Genomic DNA, 24,109 nt, shown 5'->3' on the forward strand with positions numbered 1-24,109 from the left:
CGAAAAAAAACACACACACACACACACACAAGATGTCAGTATGAGATATCTTCTTGTTCCCATTGCCATTTCATGCTTCTAAAAAACCAATTAGATCAACTGGTAGTGGATACTTTAGAACAAATCAACAGAGCCTCTAAAAGTAGATCACCGAAAGAGAATATAGCTGAAGTGTACCTCATATGTGGCCTCATAGGTAGAAAAAGAGCATAATGGTTAGTCAAAATATGCTTCTCAATGGTGCCAAGCTTATCTGTCTCGAAGGTGAATCTTTCTAGTTCACATATCAGAGGTGTTTAGTGTGACTCACCCTCCAAAGTATGCACAGATTTAGCTATAAAAGAGAGTACAATATGAGGCCACACACAACTTCAGAAACAAGAATTATTAGGATATTGTCATATGATTGGTAGCTTGATTTAATGCAGAATAACCAGAAATTACTACATAATAATGCATCTGGCTTCATGATAGAGAAGGTATGTGAGGTTGGTATCCCAGTTTTGTCAAGCACTTAAGATTATGGAAAGTGTTGTGAACAGCTTTTACCTTTCGAATCCCATCAACATGATATTTGCCTTTGTTTTCAGTAGGCAACAGAATAAACCAAGTATGAAACAGAGAGAAATTACCTGTTCTTTTATTGGAAAAGCAGTGCTCACTAGGCATGTTTCTGTATTAATTGCAATTATTAAGATACCAAAAGAAAGAAGAGATGTACAAATACTTAGTAAGAAATCAGCACACTGAAGAACATCAAGTGATCTATTATTCACATACACAGTGGCTAATACAACACAAACATGTAGGGCAAAGGCGTACCTTGGTACAGTTGGAACAAGAACAGACACATCCACAAGAATATCCAGGACATGAGAGACTTGGGATGACACAGCGCAATCTGGAGCAGGAAACGCTGCAGCAGCTTCTGCTAGGGTATCCACCACTAGAGGAGCAGGACCCGTTGGGTCTACGAGTGCAACAAGGTCTGTTCTGCCAGCTCGAGCAACCACCGGTGAAGCATGTCGCATTGAAGCAAACCATTGCCCTGCCCACAGATGAACTCCTCTGTTAAGATCTCAGCCACATGAAGCAGCAACTTGGAAGACCAAGTGCTTAGTGGAAGGAGTAGATGGTCACTCATTATGGCAGAAAGCAAGATGACACTAATGACAACATCAGCATGCAAAGAGTAACAACTGTTATGCAAGGATTCTCAATATGCTGAATATAATGCTGGGAGAAGATGATGGTAAGATATTCACCTCATAAGAATGTGCAAGTACATATTTCTACCCTCCAGGTAATACTTCAAACAGTATGATAGCACTTGAGCATGCATTTGTTTTTTATTTTTTTGTTCCTTTGTAGTGCATGAAAAAAAAAGTGTGATAACTCATTATTCAGATTTTTATAAACTGAGCAAAAGCCTATAAATAAATGAAGAATGAAAGAGAAGTAGCAATTGCATCACATAGCAGGCATACCAGTAGCCAGAGATAATAAGGAACACAATTATTTAGTTTGAGATTTCATGTGTGTCAGCAGATTTTGCTTCTTTACATAGACCATTTTCAAACACTGCTATAACTTCACAGAACTAAAAGAAGTCAATTTATGTTAAAAGGAAATAATTAGAGGAGAAGAAGTGGAAACAAAGTAACTTTGTACAGAACTACCAGTGTTAGGCTTTTAAGATGGTACACAATTTTTGTTAGGAAAATGCACTTCTCGTTAGGGACTTGGAAGAAATAGACATTACCGGAGCCACCTCGAGAAGCAGCAGGACTTATGTCTCTTCTTATATCTGATTACCAAAGGATGCTGTAAGTATATTAGCAAGAATCTCCAAAATAAAGAGTGTGTTCAAAGTATCTTACGTTGGGATTAAAGGATCTGGAGTTGTCCCTACATATTTATCAACCCTGACAACACCATGACAATGATTACTTGCTATAAAAGTAGGAAATAGTTAGAAAGTGTTGGCTTTTGCAAAGAGACTAATCCTATACTAGTATCTGATCTTTTCAGTTTGAATTTGTTAAATCATGTGGCAGATCAGCTGACTTGAATAGGAGAAATATTTCTCCATATCAGCTTGGAGGTGCAATCAGTAAGATTAATGCTCTTCTTGAAATTTGTTTTCATTACTACTGTAAAACTTTCTTATCTTCAGAAATTTTGGTGTTGTATGTAACTATCTTGTTCTTCTTAATGCACATTTACTTGCATTAAAAAAAAAGAATAGGAGCAATATGCCTCAAATGATTTATATATTGATTCCTTATCAAAGTTTAGTTTTCCCTCTCAATCACCAATCTGCATAATTGTACTTGTTTAAGAGAGAGAAGCTGAATATAACATACTCTTTGCAGCATACAGAGACAAGTTGGAGCCCTTCAACTGATTGTAACTCCTCCTGATCAAATCAAGTCTTGATTAGTTCATCAAAAAAAGAAGAAAAAGAAATCAGAACAGATCTGCATAGGAAAATCTGAGTGGTAGAAAAACATTGTAAAATAAATACCCATAGTCATTGCTACATGAGTTTCACAATATTACCCAGATACCATGAGAAGACTTGTGCTGGTTTTATATGAAGAGCACAAAGAATGGGAGTGCATTGTTGAAGAACCAAGCACAGAAGATGTATTTTTTGTACAATCCAAAAGTACTAATTGTTTATTTTCAACCTGTGAGGAGCCCTTCCCATAGTTTCTAACAAGTATTACAGCTACAGCCCCATCATGGAGTAATATACCCAAGATAACAGATTGATTTCTTTTTTCTTGAGAAGGAAAAGATAGATTGCTCTACTTAAGGAAGAACAAAGCAAAAACTCCATTTGTTCTTCCTTGAAATTAGTTAGAAATAAAACATAAAATAACTTCATAAAATTTTCATAGAACAGAATCCAAAATGTTTCACACTAAAGAAAAATACTTCACATATCAGAGACAATTAACAATTGGACTCAGGCAAAACATGTAAAAGGAACTGTTAAAGTGTACTAAACTTTCCCAGAGGACAAATGGACAACAAACAAAATGGTGGGGAAAGAAACTACCCCCACCTCTGTTTGGTTAAGTACCAGCAATTCTTTACCCAGTAATACTGTTCTTCAAGTTGTCTTGTACACTGAGAAAAGAGTTGCTGAACTATGTACTTAGCAACAGGGCTCCTGTTGCTCGTCCATAGACTTTGTTCTTTCCTCCATTACTTCCTCCCAGATCACAAAATGCGATCAAATAGCCTAACATTGTATGTAATATACAAAGTTGAATCTCATTCGTTCTTGTTACTGAATAAAATTTCTTCTTCAGGCTTGAACAATGGCTGTTGATCAACATGAAAATTAGATCGAATAAAAAGGCAAAGGTGGATCAATGTCTTGGTCCTATTTCCCACTGCACTTCACGTGCATCCAGTTCATGTGAGGTAGGTACCAGGGTGGTCTCATCTACGGATCATTCCGAGGACCACAGGATAAACCAAAGACGCCTCACGGTGAACTCACCCTTTCTATCTCCACGCATCGGCATCGAGACATTGGAGATCGGGGAAGCAGAGTCTTACCTCAAGGAAGCCGATCTCCCGACTCAAGAGCTGGACCCGCGCCTGCAGCCGGTGGCGCCCGCAGAGGTCCGTGTACCGCCGCGGCGACCGGGGCCGGGGAGCCTGCGTAGCATCCGCCTGCTTCTCCTCCAACGCCTCCGCCGCGGCCATCGGTCTCGAGTCGGCGGCGAAGCGTCACGACTTCGGGTCGAGCGTGGACCGCTGTCTCGCTTAAATGCGGAGGGAGTTGCAGCCGGAAGTTACGAGCGGTAAGATCCGTTTCTCGCGATTCCTGTTTCTCGTTTCCCATTGCCTATTCACGCTCCCATTCCGGTTTTTATTACTCCCGTGTGTTTATATATATATATATATATATATATATATATATATGGGTTGTATCATATGGCAGGGGGGCTTCATCACTTGGGATGGGTGCAGGTGACATGTGGATTTTGCAGCAGCATGGGGACAATGCTGCAGCTTTTCAAATAAAGCTCATAGACTGCTGCAACACCAAAGCAGTTGTTCTGCACAAAATAATAATAATAATAATAATAATAATAATAATTAGATAGAATATAAATAATTTCTTTAAAGAAATAAGTTTAACTTAATTTTGGTCTGCGTAGTTGGGGTGGTGACAGCGAAGCAAGTGGGTACGAGTACAAGAGGACACGTGTGTGGCAGAGGCATTTAGTCAATGGTGGGCCCTGGGGGTCTTCATCCCTGAGTCGTACATGGCGCTGCGTCCTCTGCATCTGGGTCTGAGTTAAAGGAGGGCCATAAAGATGCTGCCACATGTACTTTCTCAGTTACACCACATTTTACTGTCCCCTCTTTTACCTGCTAAAAATGTACCACGTGGAGTTGGCTTTGATAATCTAATCTTACTTTTCTTGCAATTAAAATATTTAAAACTAAAATAATATATCATTCTTTATTTTTAAATATTATGTTTATTGAAATTTAGAAATCAATCCTCCTTTTCTTGTGGAGAATGATGATGGTAATGAGATGGCTTATGTTAATGAAAAGAAAAAAAATCGGGGATGTTTAGAAAATATTATTTATGTTTGTATGTATATTTTTTTTTTATTTTTAGCTAGTATTTAAAAATCATTTATCATATAAATAATTGTCAATTCCACTCTGAACCTTAGTAGGCCAATTGGGCTAAACAGGTCCACTGGGCCACCGTAAGCCTGTAAACTCCTTGGTAGCATCATATACCGTTGCCCCCCCCCCCAAACCAACCCCGCTTTTGGGAATCTACTACTCTTCGTTCCGTTGTGTTCCCCATTCCCGAAACCCTAACCCGAAGGTAGCGGCGGCGCGATGACGAGGGGATGCTGGGCAAGGGGATGCTGCCCCCTTGATTGACGTCACCCAATTTGGGTACTTCAAGGTGCTGGGCAAGGGGATGCTGCCCCCGGATTGCCCCGTTGTCGTCAAGGCCAAGTTGGTGTCGAAGATCGCCGAGAAGAAGATCAAGGCCGCCGGTGGCGCTGTCGTGCTCACTGCTTGACTCGTATGATTCGACAAGTACATCGAATTCTTGGCACATCTAATTACTTATTGTGCTTGAAATTGTTGGTTGCATTCTAGATGTAGAATATGCTTCTGATCTATAAATTTCGATATTGAAGCTTGGACCTGATTCTTGTCATGAGCATCTACATAGAATTATATGCTTCATATAATGTCAAGGCTTTTGAGTTTAGTTTTGGTCATGTTTCATCACAAGTTCTTGTTATCTATGTCATTGTTATTGGCCTTCATGAACAAACCTGACATTGGTGTACACATGCTGTTCACCAGAATTTTGCTGAACCTTTTGATGCTTAGTTTGTGTGCTATACTTTTTGTTTCATTTAATTCTTGTTTGTTTGTTTACAGACGGATCAATTTGGATTTGCTGAGGTGGAGAGTTAATGTTTGTGTTCTATCTTATCTGCAATTGCAATTGCTGATAGTATAGTTGAGTTTGTAGACTTTGAAGATTATATCCATTTTATCTGAATGAAGAATGTTTGTGTAAGGTGGTAGCTGCAAGTCTATGTCGTGGTACGAATCATTCATACCATGTATCCTATCTATATAGGACATAAGTTGGGGAACTGGGACACTCAGGTTTAGTCTCACATCTAACGTATTGAGATTTGATTTGGTTTATAGGGCTAGTTGAGTCAACTACAGTTAATTTGAGCATAAGTATCAGTGGTACAAGCTTATGAAGTTAATTGTGTTGGATGGTACCGAACCTAGTATTGCCCATGATGAATGACCTTAGTACGAAAGTATATTGGGCACGGTATGGCACCTCGGTGGTAAAGAACTACTCATGACAAAAAGAGACATGTCATGATCTAAATACACCATACTAAGATTTTACTTTCTGCTATGTTTGGTTTCGAGGAGAACATCAAACTATAAGCGAGGGATGTTAGGACACGCTAGTTTAGTCTTGTACCAAAAGTAAGATGAGATTTGAGTTAGTTTGTAGTGTTAGATGAGTCTACTATCACGACCTGGGTTCACGTTCTTGAAGTTAACGAATCAGTTAATATATCACACCAGTTTGGTTTCTGATATAGATTCATTGATTCATGCATTTTATTGTAGAATCGGTATGCTGCAATGTTGTGTGCTTAACTAAGATGAAGCTGGTCTGTAGGGAACCCATGACAAACAAAGAAAATATGTTTATGAAGCTTTACACAGGGAGAGTTTGGAGCCCTCAGATTGTCGTGTCTCCGAAGCAACTTGAAAGGGATTGAATCTATTCAAAGGATATGCTGAAACATATGGAAGAAATGGTAGAGAATGTGGCTAGAAGGTGAATTCTGTCGGACACATGCATGCATGGCAAACTGTTAATGATAACTTTTTGAGGATCAAAATGTTGCTATTGATATCTTGGTTTCCTCAATCTAGTAGTTGCGCTTCCTTCCTGTCGACTCAGGCAGGGAATCCTGTTTGGCACCAAAGGATTGTTTTGGACATTTTGTTCACCACTACACAGGTTGAGATGGTTGACTGGAAGCTGTTGATTGTGATTGTTGAAATGGCTCCATCCTGGCACTGCTATTTGGTGGTGGTCTTTGTTATTTCTACTGCTTGAGAATGCTGTCTGTCGTGCCTCTTGAGTGACGACCTCGGTCGTGGACTCTATCCGAAGTGTTTTGATAAGAATCGTCGAAGAGGGAAAGAATTGAATTGCCACATTTTTTGGATTAGCGAGTCATTTTTATGTTCTCGGTGTGTGACCAGATGGCAATCCTTTGAATCCGACCAGTGCACTAATTCTTGGTTATATCTGTCGTGAACCTACCAAATGCGTCGAGTTTGGATTTCAAACTGCCTCTTCCATAAAAGGGCACGGCGATTACGAAATCAGATGGCCGGTCGAGATGACAGATTGCAATGATATGAACGGCTTGGATGGACTCTTCCTTGTTAAATAGGGAGCACGCCGCATTAGTGCTGGATGATCATGAAATCAGATGGACCGTTGAGTTGTCAGATTGCAATGAAATGAACGGCTCGGATGGACTCCCGACAGCTTGGCAGCATTAATCGAACGCACGCCTTCGGATACTAACTGCGTCTCGCCACATGTTTACCGCTGTTTCGTATCACCTACGTGTTGCCCCCACACTGGGTTCCATTGGATTCCCCAATGACATGGAAGGTACGAATCGCGGTCAATGGCGCATAATATTAAAAGAAAGCAGCCGCATCCATGCACCAACCCTCTCCACTCACCACTGCTAAATAAAAATAAAAACACCGTCACGTTTTGTACGCCCTCGCCCATCGATCGACCATTCAATGGCCACCGATCGTCACCACCCGGCCCTCGCCGTCGCCGTCGGCGTCAGCGTCCTCCTCCTCATTCTCTCCTCGTCCACGGCCTTCGCCACCTTCGACGAGGCCAACCCGATCCGATCCGTCACCGACCGGGTCAGATCCGCCGACGCCACCGTCATTCGCGCCCTCGGCCTCTCCCGCCACGCCCTCGACTTCGCCCGCTTCGCCCACAGGTAACCGCGAAGACCCCTCCCAGCACTCTTCTCGTCGCCGCAGGCCGCCGTATGACGCACTTCTTCTTTCCCAGGTACGGGAAGAGTTACGGGTCCGCAGCGGAGATACGGCGCCGGTTCGGGATATTTGTGGAGAACTTGGAGCTCATCCGGTCCACCAACCGCCGGGGACTGCCATATACCCTAGCGATCAACCGTGAGTTTACTGACCAGTGGGGTCCCAGCCGTCTGATCTATGATGCGATCGATTGACCTGTTGATGGCCGTCTGATATGGATCAGGATTCGCGGATTGGAGCTGGGAAGAGTTCCAGGCGGGTCGACTCGGAGCCGCTCAGAACTGCTCTGCCACCGACCGCGGAAACTATCTGTTGACTGATGCAGTCGTCCCCGATACGGTATCACGGAGACCTTCGTTCTCTCTCCTTTCCTTTTCGTATCTTTTCGCATGGATCACGATGGTCATCGTCTGATCTGGATCAAATGATGATCAAGATAGCATTTGGTCGGTCCATGGACGTCAGAGATTCATCCACAAAATTTAATTAAAATTTTGGGATACAAGGTGTCATAATTAAAATTATATTTTTACCCTTGTTGCAGAAAGACTGGAGGGAGGTAGGGATAGTGAGCCCAGTCAAGAATCAAGGTCATTGTGGATCTTGCTGGACCTTCAGGTACCCAATCTTGTTAATTAAATTCCTTTAAATCAGCTTCTTCAGACCAATTGTGAAACAGAGTTTGAAAATATGTTAGTCATGTTTTTCAAAATTGTCATTCCCCATCAGATCTAAATTGGAACTTCCGTCACTGGGAATTTAAGTAGTCATTCTTTATATTAGTTAAATAGATGAAATAAATGTTGAAATGGGAATTCAAATCAGCACTGCTTTGAATTGATGTTCGCACAAATGAACCTCATATATATTTCTTATCCAATTAGATGACACAGAAGTATAGTTTCAACAGTATAGGATAATAATGCAAAATTTAGTTTCTAGACTTGCTTCTATTCCCATAGCTTTCCTGTGTTATGTCCATTATATTAGAGATTTTGTTTCCTTGACTGGTTAGTACCTTGTTTTGTCTTAATCGGAGAGGAATATGCTTAAATTGTCAGATCAAAAAAAAAAAAAAATCTAAGTTTAGATGTTAATGCAAAATGCAAAATGCAAAAAATCTAAGCTGTTAATGCAAAATGCAAAATTTAGTTTCTAGACTTGCTTCTATTCCCATAGCTTTCCTGTGTTATGTCCATTATATTAGAGATTTTGTTTCCTTGATGGGTTAGCACCTTGTTTTGTCTTAATCGGAGAGGAATATGCTTAAATTGTCAGATCAAAAAAAAAAAATCTATGTTTCGATGTTAAACTTAAAGAGAGATGACAAATTAAAACCCAGAGCCACATAATCTGTCTTAATTGTATTCCTTGGCCTCGTACAAGCATTCGTTGAGAAAACCACCCAAGATATAATGTAGTCTTGAATCTGTTACATGTAGGTTCATGGAGAATTAGGAGGACAATCTGACACCAGCAACACAAATAAATCGAACAAATTGTTAGAAAAATCAAAAGGAAAATAAGCTCAGTAGAAAATAGTAAAATGAACTATAAAAATGAAACTATTCAAGGGATCGAAATAGTCCTTTTGGCCAAATGGGAGATATTGTCATGTGCCAACAAGCGAGCATGTCACGTGGCATGTTGCTCCACGTAGCAGCAATGCACCAAAAACTATTGCCTTTAGTCACATGGGAGATATTGTCACTATTTTCCACAGCTTCTGTTTCCCCTGATTGTTATTTTGGTTGTTTCTTCAATGAATGCTCGCTTGGAACCTAGGACTATGCTTAAGACAACTATTAGGTTTTTTTCTGTTCTATTTTGTCAACTTCTTATTTAATTTTCCAATAATTTTAACATGTTTTCACTCTAACTGGAGATTAGATTTTTTATTCTTGCTTTACCATATCATGCATGAAGTTTATTGGCTTTATGTTTTAATTTGCTAGCCACAACTAGAGCTAGAACTTCTGATCCAGTTGAATTTTCAAGCCAACCTAAACCATATGTACAATCAACTTTTCTAAACCAAAATTTGATCGTAGTTTTTTTGTTTTCTGTTCTCCCATTATGAATTAAATTATATTTGGTTTACTAACAGTTAATGCCCAAAACTAAATTTGTTATTAATTTTTCCAAGATTTGTTTCACGAAAATCCAAAGGTGAAACCAAAGTTTCAATATAACATTTGTGCCATTCACCTTTGTTCTGCTGATGGTAGGTAATGGTTAGTTCAATCTTTACATCCTTCATTGATGCTTTTGTTTTTGTTAATGTTGTTGGGGAAAATATACAGTAGTGGAATAGTAAACCTTTTCTTAATGATCTGTTTTAATATTGCAGATTGTTCAGAGAATTTCCTAGTTTTTTCTTTACCAACAATTGCATGTCAACTTGCTCTTGAAGTTATCATGCAGTTTCAACTTATCTTTTCTAAGACTGAACCCAGTAGTTTCTCTCATCATTAACTTCATTCATGATTTCCCATGTGAATTGTGCTGAATGCCATGCCATGTCATGCCTTTGGGAGTACATGCTTATGTATAACTGTAAACATGTGATTGGAAAGTGACCTGCAAAAGCACGTTGCTGGCTCTATGGTGTGCCAATTGGACCCTTAAGTTATCAGCAGCGGTCTCACCATGTTGTGAATGCAACTGATATGACCTATGTTCTGGCAGCACGACAGGGGCGCTGGAGGCAGCCTATGCACAGGCGACTGGGAAGAACATCTCTCTATCAGAACAGCAGCTAGTCGACTGTGCTCGTGCCTTTAACAACTTTGGATGCAACGGAGGCTTGCCTTCTCAAGCCTTTGAATACATAAAGTATAATGGAGGAATTGATACTGAAGAGTCATATCCGTATTCTGCAACAAATGGTATCTGTAGCTTTAAACCTGAGAATGTTGGTGTCAAAGTCACTGCCTCAGTAAACATCACCAAGGTAAGGGACAATATTTTTATCTTAGTTTTCATAAGAACATGGTAGTTAGTTTGTTTAATAAATTGTGGATGATGAAGGAAAATGTAAACTGCCCTCCCATATACCAGTTGGTCAGTGGCTAGTAAAGAAAGCATAAAATTTACTACTATCTTGTCTTCAGTATATCTGCATTTTCAAACAGTTTAGTTCTTGTCCTAACTGCATAGATGCACATAGCAACACTTGTTATGTTTCAACTATTTTTATAGGGTGCTGAAGATGAACTAAAGCATGCAGTAGGTTTGGTTCGTCCAGTAAGTGTCGCATTTCAAGTAGTTAGGGATTTCAGATTCTACAAGGGAGGAGTTTACACAAGTGAGACCTGTGGCAACACTGAACTGGTAACTTCCAATAGCATCATTATCTGATTTTGTTTGTCACTAGTAGATGCTTGATTTGTATAGTCCTCCCAATTCTTCTTATCACATAGGATGGTTAAATTGAATAGACTACGAGCAGGCCTCTGAAATTATGTGAAAAATGATATGTAGGATGTGAATCACGCTGTTCTAGCTGTTGGTTATGGCGTCGAGAATGGCATTCCATATTGGCTAATCAAGAACTCTTGGGGCAGCGACTGGGGTCTTGATGGCTACTTCAAGATGGAGTTGGGAAAGAACATGTGTGGTGAGTAAATCTCAGAATGCAGTATCTACGATAATAACTGAACCGCAATCATTATATATATCTTCAGATATAATTAAGTTTTATGAATTTGAACTAGAAGTTTAGAAACTGTAACTTGGACAGTCTAATTAGGACCATTTTTTGTTGTCATGTCATATTATTTAGTTAGATTGAACTCCAGAATTACAATTTACATCGATAAATATCTACTTATCTAGTACAAAATCTCACGTTTTATGACGTCAGCTACCCTATGATCAGAAAAAACACCATAATCAAGTCCTCTCCTCATAACATTGGCTGCTATTTAGAATGCTCTAATATGTGCTATCAACAAAGTTCTTGACCGTTATCATCTTTATCGTTTTCCTTATCAGAAATTTTTGATGTTTATCAAATGTGTTCAATATCATTGTATCGTTTTCTCCACCATTTATTCTAGATTGCTGCACTTTCCATGTCACACAAACTCACTTTCTACATGTAGTTTACTTCAAATCTACAGAGTGCTGGTCTTTTCCATGAACATGTTTTTGGCTTCAACCATTTGTCTTCCCCTTTTGGTGTACTTTCATTCGAGATGTAGAATATCCTTTAGTGACATTGCCTTGTACACATCTTGAAACTAATTTTGGGAATTGTTCATGCAGGCATTGCAACTTGTGCTTCCTATCCTATAATTGCTGTATAAAGGTGAACATTTTCGATTATTATATGAATTTGAAGAAAACATATCTTTATAATATGAATAAAAAAGTAAAAAAAATGATGATGTCACTTTGATTACATTTCTTGTGAATGCTTGGAATCGTTCATATGCATCTTTGTACTTTATGTATGCTCAAGCTTACAAGCTAGGTTTAGATTAGACTATCACACAGCCCTACTTAGAAGGCAACCTACATGACTGACCTTTGTTCCACCTTCAAGCAGCATCATGACCCACGACCTCGTGCATCCATTTACGACACAAACATAAAACATCCTCGAGTTCCATGTCTCTTCATCCTTCCTCCCAAACAAGTGCATCGATGGAGAGAGTCGTCGATCCCTCTCAAGCCATTCTCATTGTTGTGCTACTACTACTACTACTACTCTCCCTCTCTCCTTCCCGCGCTGATCCCGACCTCCTTCTCGACTATTGCGTCGCCGACGTCGCTGCCCAGACCTTCCACCTCAATGGTCGCCCCTGCATCGATCCTACCCTCGCCCGGTCTGCCCACTTCGCCACCTCAGCGCTCTCCCAACCCAACGGTGCCGCCGCCACTGCCCTCTTCGGCTTCAGCGTCACCACCACCAACGCCACCACACTCCCCGGCGCCAACGCGCAGGGCCTGGCGATGGCCCGTGTCGACATCGTCGGCGGCGGCCTCGTCCCGCCCCACGCCCACCCCCGCGCTTCCGAGGCAGCGCTGCTCCTCCGGGGGGCGCTGCTGGTGGGCTTCGTCGACACCTCACACCGCCTCTACACCCAACAACTTCGTCCCGGCGATACGTTCCTGTTCTCCAGGGGGTTGGTCCACTTCCTGTACAATCTTGACCCGACGACGCCGGCGGTGGTGCTGTCGGGGTTCAACAGCCAAAATCCCGGGGCACAGCTCGCCTCCACGACATTGTTCCGGTCGGACCCGCGGTTTCCGGAGGAGGTCTTGAAGAAGGCCTTCAAGATTTCTGGGCAGGATGTGCAGAGGATTCAGAGGAACCTCGGAGGATGATCATGTTGTCGAACGCATGCACAAAATCTATGAACATGACTAAACTTGCGATCGAACACCGTTCTATTACTGTTATACCAATATGCGTGATCTTGAAATCTTACTGTTATAATGGCATTCCACTAAATACCATCATCTTCACTTAATGAGAATTATGTTCATATATATATATATATATATATATATATATATATATATATATATATATATATATATATATATATATATATATATATATATATATATATACATGTATATATATATGTATGTATATATATATATGTATATATGTATGTATATATATGTATATGTATACATATACATATACGTATATATATGTATATACATATATATATATATATATATGTGTGTGTATGTATATGTATGTATGTATATATGCGTATATATATGTGTACATATACGTATATATATATATATTTATATATATAAAGGCCTGCAAAAACCCAGCCCGGACCGACCCAATCCAAGAACGAGAACTCGTCGACGGGAATGCCGTTGCGCAACCACGGGACGGCAGCGGTTCTCGCGCGGCTCGCGGTCGCCTGCGACGGCGCCATCCTCGGCCTCGCACTCGCCGCGGTGTCAGCAGCCTCCTGGGTCAAGTACGCCACCACCTCCGCTGCCCTCGACCGCATCAGCTGCGCTCCCTCCGCCCCCATCTCTGGCCTCCGTGCTATCCTCTCCTCCGCGGACTACTTGAACGAAGATCCTCTCCTCGTCGTCGTTCGAGGCCGTGTCCAGCCCAGTTCCGCCGTCGAGGCTCTCAGCGACGGTGCGGTTTCCGAGACAAACGGCGTCCTCACCCCTCGGGGCTCCGACGAGATGGCCGTCGCCATCCTCAACACCCAAATGGTAAATCCTTCCCTTTCTTCACTTTCTTTTCTTGGAGGTGTGCGAAAAAGACTCTGTCATGCTGCTGTTGGTGTTCCAAACTAAACCTAATTATACCTCCAATTTTAGTACAAGATCATTTTATGCCCTTAACTATTTCAGCGTTGCAAACACACTTTGGTTACATATCTTGAATATTCGTATGCTATTGCTGGTAAATTCTTGTAATCATTGAAGTCATTTTCCAATCATATGCAAATTCTTGTGGGGACACTAAGCATCAAAGGAAAATGTAGGAAGCAGTTTAACCTAAGAGAAAATATAAATAATTCTATTACTTAGATTGATGTTCTTATAAAACGATATTTCCATTTTAGAAATTGTCAAACCTTTGGATGATTGTGAAAATTTAGATTTGGGTACCTAATTCTATTATACTTTAACTAGATTTCAGAATCAAGCCAAATTTAGTTAGGTGCCTAGGGTTACATGTCTCATTCAGCTTTTGGGTTTTTAGGCAGCCATAGCATGCATCATTCTGGCATGGCTTCAAGAGATATATTGGATTTCAGCTAGGTCGAGAGAATTGGAAATACGAGTAGGAAAAGGGAGATGGGAAAGAGGGTTATGTTTGAATTCAATACAGACATTATGGAAAAATGGAGAGGAAATGGGAGAGAACAAGAAGTATGGTTTGCCCCCAGACACTTTTTTCTCTCACCACAACATTAATAGCAGTTGTGAAATGATGGTTAGATGAAAAATGTACACATTTTTTGCCAAGTATTTTGTTAATTGACTTTAAGATTAAGATTCTTTGAGAAGATAAGTGGTTGATCACTTGTGGCCACGGTTATGACAAAACTTGTTTTGATGGTTGAACTTATTTGTGGGTTAGCTTTAAAATAATAATCTAGTATCAGAGGATGTCTATGTGGTTCTACTTCTGACAGTGAAGATGATGGAGTTCAAGTGCCTGATTTTCACAAGATAAGGCAAGTAATCCTTTGCTGCATCAAGTAATTTTTGTCACTGGGACCAGAAAATAAAACGAATAAAATAATAATAAAAAATATAGAATCTACCACAAAGAGAGCTTATACAGATATCCATCGCTTCCATAACGTTTCACCATCTCGCTGATGCTAAGGGTGAATTAATTTCCTCAAACTTGCATGTTTGATCTGATCAGAAGTTCCAAAAAATGATAAATAATAGTTCAACCCATTATCTATTCCTTATACATCATCCGTGGGGATTCCTAGTGATTCATGTGGACTTGTGAGTGATGTGGATTGATCTGATAAATGACATCCATTATTAGAGTGTGGGATATTGTCATGCCCCATGGTAGTCTGACCTTAATTGTGGGTTATCACTTTGGTTAGCATGTGAGAGTATCCATCCACAAAGAGCTGATTCTGAGTACTGCTTTTTTAGGTCTTGAGTCATGACACTTCTACTATATAACTTGCCTTCAATCTAAAACGGCATTGCTCAGATCTAGAATAGATGTCAAAGTGGTTAATTTAGAATTGATATAACACCAAAGTGGTTTGCATTATGATCTCACTTCTCTTCTCTTTTGATGATCAAGTGTTTGTACAATGAATGGAGGGGAATGTTCAGATGGAATTTTGATCTCCATGCACTGTTTGCAAAATCTTTGAAGGAACAAAGGTCAAGCTCAAGCTTATTGAAATCGGTGAATACTTTTTGTCCACAAACTCTTAAATTTACTTGTTGCATATATATGTTAAACATTATTGTAAATGTGGAAATGTTGAAGATGTTCTACTTGATTTTGCAGGTTTCGTTTGTTCTTGTTGAAGCCGGTGACTGGCCTAATTCTGGTTATGTTCATGTTAATTTGGATGGGTCAGCCCACCCACTACCTCTCACTACAGTTTATCATGAGCTGCACCCTATTCAAGTTCCTCCATTCACATTCTTCCAGGTCTTCTTTGGTTCTGGATATCCTGTATGTTCTTGTTCTCTAATTCCATTTTTTGTATTGTCTTCTTCACATTAGTTTTAGTTATGCTCGCTTTGTCAGTATTCGTGATGAAAAATTGTGTTTCTAAAGGTGGCTTTGTTGGATGAAGAAAAAATCCTTCCAGTTGGAAAGGAGATTACTGCAATTGGCATTTGCAGACCAAGAGATGAAGCTATTGAGATAAAATCATGCCAGGAGCTTCCTTGTTTCTTGTAAGCATCAACTCTGGGCATTCAGTGTCTTCCATAGGCTACTGTTTTTTTATGTGTAATTTGTTAGTTTTGGATCTAAGTGTTGTTATGGTCAAATTCATCTAAGGACAGATAATTTGCTGCCTCTGTAGTTAAATTTCCAATTTATCATTCACCTTTAGAATTTGCACACTCCATATAAAGTACTTGCATATTTGTTAAATGTTTCCTTGTTATTATATGGAGGTATGTATCATTGCTTGTATTTATTATTATTATTATTATTTGGTGCAGGTCTGACATGACAAAGGATGAAATTGTGGCTGAGCTTAATTTCGATGCTGGAGTCCTGTTCTGGAGTGGCATTTTGCTTGGAATTCTGTCTGTTGGTATATTAGGTTATGCCGTCATTAGGTATTGTTTGTGCACTCTTTGGACACATACATATGCATAAGGATGAACGTGTATACTAACATGAAAGGACTCAGTTTCGACCAATTGTGCTCCTATCATATGAACAATGCTGAACCAATTGATTCTTGAAACTGGTTCATGTGAGGCCTGAATCCATTCGTTTATAGGATTTGTTTAAACAGATCAACCTTGAAAGAGAAACTAGTCCTTCAACTTAAAGACTCTTTTTATTTATCATGGCCTAGGAAGGGGAATAGGGCATCATGGATCCTGACTTCAAGAGGGGGTCACAGCCTAGGTACCTCTTGGGAGGAGATCCGCTGCTGGCCTTTCTTAATTGTTGTTGGAAAGGTTAAAAAAGAGGTCTAATTTGCAAAATGATAGGCAAATATTGTTCCTTATTTTCTGGCTTCCCTATTTTGCCTGTCATCATCCCCTCCTATTTTATCCTGCTTTCCAGCCTCAGGGGCACAATAACCAAGTTAGCTAGCTGGTATCCACTGAACAAACTGTTTTGGCAGCTGGCAAACACCCCAGCGCCATCAGAATTTTCCTTTTGATCGTTATTACACGACCTTTTGTCCTACTTGTCGTAAACTTACCACCGAGATATTTTTTTCTAAAATCTACTGTAATTTTTTTTCCCCACTGTTATGTTCTTTTTGAAGTTAGTATATGTATTGTGCAAGTATATTGTCTTGATGAACTTTTCAGTTGCTTAGTAAATAACTTCTTTCATTAATCTTTAGCCTGAAACCAATATGGTCCTTAGATTCTCTTACATATCCAAAATTTTTCAGTAATCCTATCCCAGAGTTTCCACGCCATGGTTTAAATTTTAATTCTCAAGAGTCAATGGAACTCTAAATATCTCCATAGTTCTTATATTCAATGTACTGAAGTGCTTTTCCAATTTTCTTGGAGCAAAGGTGGTGGTTGACAACTAGTGTGAACTTTTTTGCTGCATAATGTACATGTGTTGCCACCAAGCCATTAATTTTAGAGATGGATAACAATATGTAATGTAGAGAGAACCTTCTTTTCTCTAAATTTTATTTTGGTTGCTATCCAAATTAAAAACAATTGTTGAAGTCCAAATTAAAAGCCAATGTTCTTCATCTCTTTATTGTCCTTGTTTGGTGAAAAATGTTGGTATACTGTGCTGGCAATGCTCTTGCAAGTGAATTTAGTTATATCTGATGAGCGGTGGCTTTCATGTGTATTCAACACACACAATATTCTTTGAGTAATCAAATGTTGATTGAACTGGTAAGTGCTCAGTATTTATCTGTAAGGACCAAGTAGCAATATTAGAACAAATATCTGATATCAATAGGATAACATTACAATTTAAAATAATTAAGATATATTTTATTTTTTTGATGATACTGGATAGTATAATTTGGTATATCATCCAGTATACAGGAACGGCACTTATCCAATGGGTTTTCAAAATTGGTATTGGATCTGTATTTAAATCCTTGTATTTCTCTTTTCTGAGTTCACTGTTAAAGATCAAACTGTCATTAAAATCATCACATGGATTAGTTGCTGCTATTTCTTCTCTTGTTAAATGTTTACTATTTCTACTTTAGTGGATGATTAAGTAGCAGCATACATATAGACCTTAGGTTGAAGATTCTATTTGAATTGCCTTCTTCATTTTACTCATCAACAGTCTTATTATGTTACTTTGTGTATAAGGCCTCTATATATAGTAACCAAAACCTTGATTTGATAGTGGAATTTTTGGCTGACTTGTAACTTCTTCCTAGTTATCTCACTCCTATTTGTCTTGATCTGCAAACTCTTTTGTATGTTGTCATTGTCAATATCAGTATAATATATGTCAAGGAACATGAGGTATAGTGATTCAAGCTCCATTAGATGTGCAAGTGATATGCTATATTCATAACATGTTTTGCAAATGTACTTTTAGTGTATTATTCATGCGGTTCGGCAGCACCAGACTGGCTTGGTTTCCTGTTGCATATACCTCCACCTATAGCCTTATTAGAACGTGTGCTTAAAGTGTAACTGCACTCACATACAATGCTCATATATTCCTGTTAATGCTTTGCATGCGTTTGTGGAGTTAAAAGTGGTACGCTTTAGGCACCTGGAAGATATTATTTTACAAGGACAACAAAAGACTGCAGGTGTCTTTGTTCTTCTATGTCGTACTAACCATGACACTGGTCCTCAAGAATTTCCATTATTCAGCTCTCTAACCTAGAATATGAAGTATTGCTTTCTGTAATCACATGAGACAGTTCTATCACTGAAATATCTATTTTCTAGTTATATGACTCGGATCTGTGAGTGCAGAGGTGGACGGCATTAGTGTGTTTGCGTAGCTTATGTATTTAGAAACTTTTTGGGGGTGGCATGTCCCCTGGTATTTGGTGATATTATGTTCATATTATGTTCCATCATGTATAATAATGAGTTAAATCATATAATAAGGTCAGCAATTTATTGATAATAATGCAGGAACTGGTGGAAATGGAAAGAGTGGAGACTGAGGAGAAGAAGACAGAATGAGGACTTAAATAATGAGGCTTTGTCCAGGAGCAGCATGGAACAGGAGGATGTACCGGATGGGGAACTTTGTGTCATCTGCTTATCAAGACGAAGAAGAACTGCATTTGTTCCTTGTGGGCATCTTGTTTGTTGTCCACACTGTGCAACATCTGTGGTGCATGACTCCTCACCAAAGTGTCCTTTGTGTTGTCAAGATGTTCGGTCTTCCATTAGAATATATGAATCTTGAGGAACACGAACTCTTTGGATCTCATTTTTGGGTAACCAATTGGACAGATATGGTAAACCTATAACTAATCTTTGATAGATGAAATGAAAGGGGATCTGGAAAAATCAGCAGACAGTTGCAGAGATATCTGACTCATGCTTGCTCTCATATTTTTTTTATTTTTGTCACAGGATGTAGAATGGCTAGAAGATTGGAAACACAAGATTATCCGAGCCTAGAATCAGACGATGCAGGATTCTTTTATGTTCACTTTTACGGCTGGTTAATGCTTCTGACTGTTTGTTCGCTAACCTGCTGTTTGGAAGGAACATCATACATGATTACTGATCAGAATAGTCCTTAACTTATGGGGCCAGCAGTTCATGAAGGTTTCCAACTCAAAAGATAGGTGATCTCAGTGATGCTGTACATAAATCATCTGCTAAATTTTGTAATTGATAGCTACACTGTTGAACTTTTTTAGTTTCCTGTTTCAACCGGATGAGAGGCATTTCTGCCAGGTGATAACATTTTTTTTTTTTACCGTATGATGTAACCATACGACCACCATGTTATAGGATACTGTTCATCTCAAGTTTGTCACAAACATTATTTCATATACCGTTCATCTCATGTATGATGTTCTCTTAAGACTTGTCTGATGCTTAATTTGGCTAGTTGCTTTTTCATGCTACTAAATTCTGACAGTTCAAACTGACTTCTTAGTTTCTATGTTAAAATTCTTTGAATGCACCATATAGACTGGAGTTGTTCTATGTGGTCAAAACCAATGGAAGAGGAGATTGAATGGGCAGACTTGTTTTTCCCCCATGGTTATCAACATGTGTGTCAGATCCGACTAATATAGTTGTGTTTTCCCCGTTTGCTAACTTGTTTGTGTCTTGTTTCCATCTCATCAGTAATATCAGAGCTTCTAACTGCAGAAATGGATGCAGCTGCTATTTCTAATTTTGCATTCCACCTGTGCATTGATTCAGAGGTAATAGTGCCTTATCTGCATCAACTTTTGTGAGGTGATCTAATTATCAACTGTAATTTCAGCTTTGTGCTTCCAGTTCTACTATTGGTCATAATCTTATCTGATAGGAAACAGTGATTCACTTGCAGACCTTTTTCACAGGCCTAGAATTCTACTTCGGAAGCCATCTGGTTGATCAAAAGATGCAGTGCCTCTCTCTGATGCAGAAGAACCGAATGAAAATGGAAAACCCTCTTGGATTCCTCTGCCTCATCACCGTCATCATCACATTTGTGTGAATTGATGCACCCGAAGGAAGCATTTAGCAGGGTACCATGGAGAACTACTGCATCACCAAGGAACACCTCACCTCACCTCCCTCAGAAGAAGAAGAAGAAGAAGAGGCACCCACCCAGACGAAAGCAGCACAGGAAATGAAATGGAGAAAGGGAAAAAAAAAAAAAAAGGCATCAGGTGAACAAGTAGTAGCAGTAACTTTGTCTGAGAGTTGGAAATTCAAAAAAAGCAGTGCACAAGTGAGAAGCATAAGTGGGAGTACACTGTACTCCAACCCTTCTTTCCTCGGTCGCTCGGGCAGATTGCAGACACCCACATGCCGTCCAATTATAATATCACCTCTCCCTCTGTCTTCTGAGGCTCGTCGCAGCCCGCCCCCCGCTCTCCTTTTGCTTGTGGGTTTCTGCAAAGGTGGCAGGGGAGTCAGAGAGCAGCAGCAGCAACAAAAGGCAGCAGAGGAACAGCAGCTGGGTTCAGAGATGGGCGAGGAGAGCGCTGCATCCCTGACCCTGCCCTTGCTTCTCCATCTGATGTCAGTCGCAATAAGAACTGCGCACTGTCATCAGGTGGCAGTGTCAGCAGCTGCACCCCCTCCTGACACCATTCATTTTAAACACACTGCTTTGCAATCGAAACGCAAGCTAAAGCCATATTCTGACCACAGTGCAGTGGTGCGTCCCCAACAGTGTCTTGCGATTCCTCTCCCCTCCCTTCCTCCTTCCCCCACCTTCTCTCCCTCCCCTTGACTGAATGACGCTTCCTATGCAAACAAAACCACCCCCTTTCTTTACTGTTGTCACATAACCAGACAAAAGTTGCTTATTATTATTTTATTGCAGGATGTTACAAGTTGATGCCGCTGCCTCTCTCCTCCTCCTCTCTTTCTTTGATGCTTGCCAGTGCCAGCTTTCTTTCTTCATTCCCCCGCTTCTCTTCGTTGGTGCTGCGGTTTTGGTTCGAGTGAGGAGGAGGAGGATGATGATGATGGTGGTGGGCGGGGGCAGCAGGTATCCCTTCACTGCATCCCAGTGGCAAGAGTTGGAGCTCCAAGCCCTCATCTTCAAGTACATGGTTTCAGGCATCCCCGTGCCTCCCGATCTCATCCTCTGCATCAGGAGGAGCCTCTTCGTGGAGCCTCAAACTCTTCCGTTCCTTCCTCATCGCCCCACGGGTGAGTGTTTGCTCTCCTTCGCTCTCTGCCATTTGGATGCTTTTGTTTCCTGAGACGAAGCTGGTCTACTGCACTCAGTTGGATGGGAAGCTTATCAGGTGGGTGACGGTAGGAAGGCAGTGGATCCGGAGCCAGGGAGGTGCAGAAGAACAGATGGGAAGAAGTGGCGGTGCTCCAAGGAGGCCTTCCCTGACTCCAAGTACTGCGAGAGGCACATGCACAGGGGGAAGAGCCGTTCAAGAAAGCCTGTGGAATTGTCTTTGGCCACCACCCCAATCTCCTCCCACTTCCCTCCTCCCACTGCTCCTCCTCCTCCTCCTCCTCCTCCTCCTCTCTCACTCTCCACACCTCATCACACCCACCACTTCCTGTTCCCCTGCTCCTCCTCCTCCTCCTCCTCCTCCTCCTCCTCCTCCTCTTCCTCCTCCTCTTCGAGGCCTCCTCCCATGATGGCGCACTCACAACAGGATGACTCTTCCGGTTACAGGTATGCGTTGCATCCACCATTTCCTTTTCAGTCTTTCTGGTGTTGGGCTGTGAAGCTTATCGAAATGTTTAAAGAGCAGGAGCATCCTTGGATTCAGGCAGGATGTGAACGAACACCCTTTCTTCTCAGAAGCCTGCAGGGGTGGCAGGGAGATGCCGTTCAGGCTTGGCCCAGTGGAGGTGAGCTCTCCTGAGAAGACAAAACAGAGGCATGTCCATATGCAAAGCAGTCGTTCTCACATCGGAGTTTGTTTGTGGGTGGTTCAGGAGGAAGAGAAGCACTACTTCGTGCTTGGTGCTGATTTCAAGACACAGAGAAAAGGTGAGGCGGAGAGGGAGGAGCCAGCACAGAACCTGAGGCCATTCCACTGCTTTCTTGATGAGAAACCATCGAGGGTGGTGGATTCTTGGTTGGGCATGGCGGTGGATCAGTCGAAGCAAGCGCCAGACCTGAAGACGCGGCTCTCCATCACCATTCCTGTGGCGAATCACGACATGCCTGTGACTGCGCCGCCGTGTTACAGTGGTGCCACCCTCGCTGCCTGTTCCACACTGCTGCTTCTTTTCTCCTCTTCATACACCTTCTTCTCATCTTTCACATCGTTGCCTTTTCTGATGCAGATGGTTGAGTAAAAGTCTCATGGCTGCGCATGATTTGCCTCTCCTGCCGACAGATATATTGCTGAGATGAACGAAGAGCGGTTGCTTTGTTGTTTTCGGTTCTCTCTCTGTTCTTAAACTTGGAAAGACCTTCTCGAGTTCCATGTATCTTCACTTACCTGCTTAAGATGTGACTTCTCCTCACTTGGCTCAGTTTCACTGGATTCATTCTACTTTCCCAACTCGATGGAGATTGGACATCGAGACACGTCCAACTAAATAAACCACTAGCCTTCACTAAATAAAGGCAGCAAAACAGATGATAGGTTCCTCCGTCTTCTTCATGCTAATGCAGTTAATAGTGTCTGCAGTGTTGTCTTAAGAAGCTCCAGTGATGGAATAGCAGTTTTTGCTGCCTTGTTTCTTGAACGATGCTCATTAGATTTTGTGAATCTGTGTGGTACCAGATCTGGAATATCATGGTAGAACTCACAGCCATGCGATGAACAAATCCTTTGCTCTCACAACACTTTTAGATGAGCCCTAAAATAGACAAGAAAACATCAACTAGAAATCTTCTTTGGTGCCTACAACAATTATTGTATTTTGGATAAGCCCTAAAATGGGCAAGAACATGTGGTGCTTTACTTTGTTTCACTGATGCAAAACGAAGAATTCTTCCCAAAGAAAGGGATAACCAAATATTTTTTTGGATAGAGTTTATGTGTGATGCGTTCATTGCAGTATGTTGGTGTCCGCAAAAGAACTCTCGTTCAAGCACAGTGTATTAATAGCTAACACTACGAGAGTGCCACCTGCTCATTTACAGAAGGTTTTTGACGAGTTGTCCCAATGGCTACCAAAGCTTGATGTGAAGCTTGGAGCACATTACAGTATGAGACACAAGATGAATTCAAGATATAAATGGATTTATCCTCTCCCATCCATCAGCTGAAGTGTTTAAATGGACTGCAAATTTTAACATGGTATGGAGGTCTCTGTAGATTCAGTGAGGTTGGTGGTTTTTCTCATTTCTACTGGAACAGCAAAAAAGATCAATTGAATGACCAAAAGAGATGTCAAGTTTCCTCGGTGCTTGCTTCCTTGTTTCTGGAAACACAGCCAGCTTCCAATGGAGACGAAGCCCAGTTTGGGTAGCCAGGCAATCAGAGTTTGATGGAATGCAAAACTGGGAAAGATAAACAACAATCTATTGGAAGCCGAGTCTGGGAGAGATAATCACACTCTGCTCAAAAGCAAGATGATGAGAGATGTAAGTATAAAACTAATAATATATTATACATTACGTGAAAAATTTTAATCTCAGAAATTAAATACTAATAGATTTGGATTTAGGATCGTACTTTTCGATACTATTTGA

General features: G+C 40.7%; 5 protein-coding genes and 1 long non-coding RNA gene across 7 annotated transcripts; 5 read left to right on the forward strand and 1 right to left on the reverse strand.

The window, feature by feature from the left end:
* Positions 1-747: 747 nt before the first annotated feature.
* LOC135629067 (guanine nucleotide-binding protein subunit gamma 4-like) lies at positions 748-3,726 on the reverse strand. The gene is made up of 5 exons (XM_065136217.1): positions 3,577-3,726; positions 2,367-2,419; positions 1,881-1,925; positions 1,763-1,807; positions 748-1,048 (listed from the first exon to the last, which is right to left on the reverse strand). The coding sequence occupies exons 1-5, from the start codon at positions 3,724-3,726 to the stop codon at positions 769-771; spliced, it is 573 nt and encodes a 190-aa protein (XP_064992289.1). The 3' UTR covers positions 748-768.
* Positions 3,692-5,593, forward strand: LOC135629068 (uncharacterized). Its single transcript, XR_010493144.1, has 3 exons — positions 3,692-3,824; positions 3,965-5,083; positions 5,452-5,593. It is a non-coding gene; the product is annotated as an uncharacterized LOC135629068 (long non-coding RNA).
* A 1,739-nt stretch (positions 5,594-7,332) lies between these two features.
* Positions 7,333-12,061, forward strand: LOC135629065 (oryzain gamma chain-like). Its single transcript, XM_065136214.1, has 8 exons — positions 7,333-7,598; positions 7,673-7,794; positions 7,880-7,995; positions 8,201-8,274; positions 10,345-10,609; positions 10,858-10,989; positions 11,140-11,275; positions 11,926-12,061. Exons 1-8 carry the CDS (start codon positions 7,387-7,389, stop codon positions 11,964-11,966), a joined length of 1,098 nt encoding a protein of 365 aa, XP_064992286.1. The 5' UTR covers positions 7,333-7,386; the 3' UTR covers positions 11,967-12,061.
* Positions 12,062-12,212: 151 nt separating this feature from the next.
* LOC135629066 (germin-like protein 3-1) lies at positions 12,213-13,126 on the forward strand. The gene has a single exon (XM_065136216.1). The coding sequence runs from the start codon at positions 12,271-12,273 to the stop codon at positions 12,988-12,990; it is 720 nt and encodes a 239-aa protein (XP_064992288.1). The 5' UTR covers positions 12,213-12,270; the 3' UTR covers positions 12,991-13,126.
* A 327-nt stretch (positions 13,127-13,453) lies between these two features.
* Positions 13,454-19,832, forward strand: LOC103991112 (E3 ubiquitin-protein ligase SPL2). 2 transcript variants are annotated; one of them, XR_672185.3, is made up of 7 exons: positions 13,454-13,863; positions 15,440-15,547; positions 15,653-15,823; positions 15,929-16,050; positions 16,324-16,443; positions 18,937-19,268; positions 19,387-19,832. XR_672185.3 is itself a non-coding variant. In XM_009410473.3 (6 exons), the coding sequence occupies exons 1-6, from the start codon at positions 13,501-13,503 to the stop codon at positions 19,214-19,216; spliced, it is 1,164 nt and encodes a 387-aa protein (XP_009408748.1). In that variant the 5' UTR covers positions 13,454-13,500; the 3' UTR covers positions 19,217-19,338. The 2 variants fall into 2 exon arrangements, 1 of the variants encoding a protein (XP_009408748.1); XM_009410473.3 differs by lacking the exon at positions 19,387-19,832 and having other exon boundaries at positions 18,937-19,338.
* A 500-nt stretch (positions 19,833-20,332) lies between these two features.
* On the forward strand, positions 20,333-22,956 carry LOC103991100 (growth-regulating factor 1-like). The gene is made up of 6 exons (XM_065135209.1): positions 20,333-21,142; positions 21,311-21,642; positions 21,721-22,129; positions 22,209-22,308; positions 22,396-22,654; positions 22,750-22,956. Exons 2-6 carry the CDS (start codon positions 21,312-21,314, stop codon positions 22,755-22,757), a joined length of 1,107 nt encoding a protein of 368 aa, XP_064991281.1. The 5' UTR covers positions 20,333-21,142; position 21,311; the 3' UTR covers positions 22,758-22,956.
* Positions 22,957-24,109: the final 1,153 nt, after the last annotated feature.

The sequence above is a fragment of the Musa acuminata genome, chromosome BXJ3-1 (assembly GCF_036884655.1).
Source record: "Musa acuminata AAA Group cultivar baxijiao chromosome BXJ3-1, Cavendish_Baxijiao_AAA, whole genome shotgun sequence".
Lineage (NCBI taxonomy): Eukaryota > Viridiplantae > Streptophyta > Magnoliopsida > Zingiberales > Musaceae > Musa > Musa acuminata.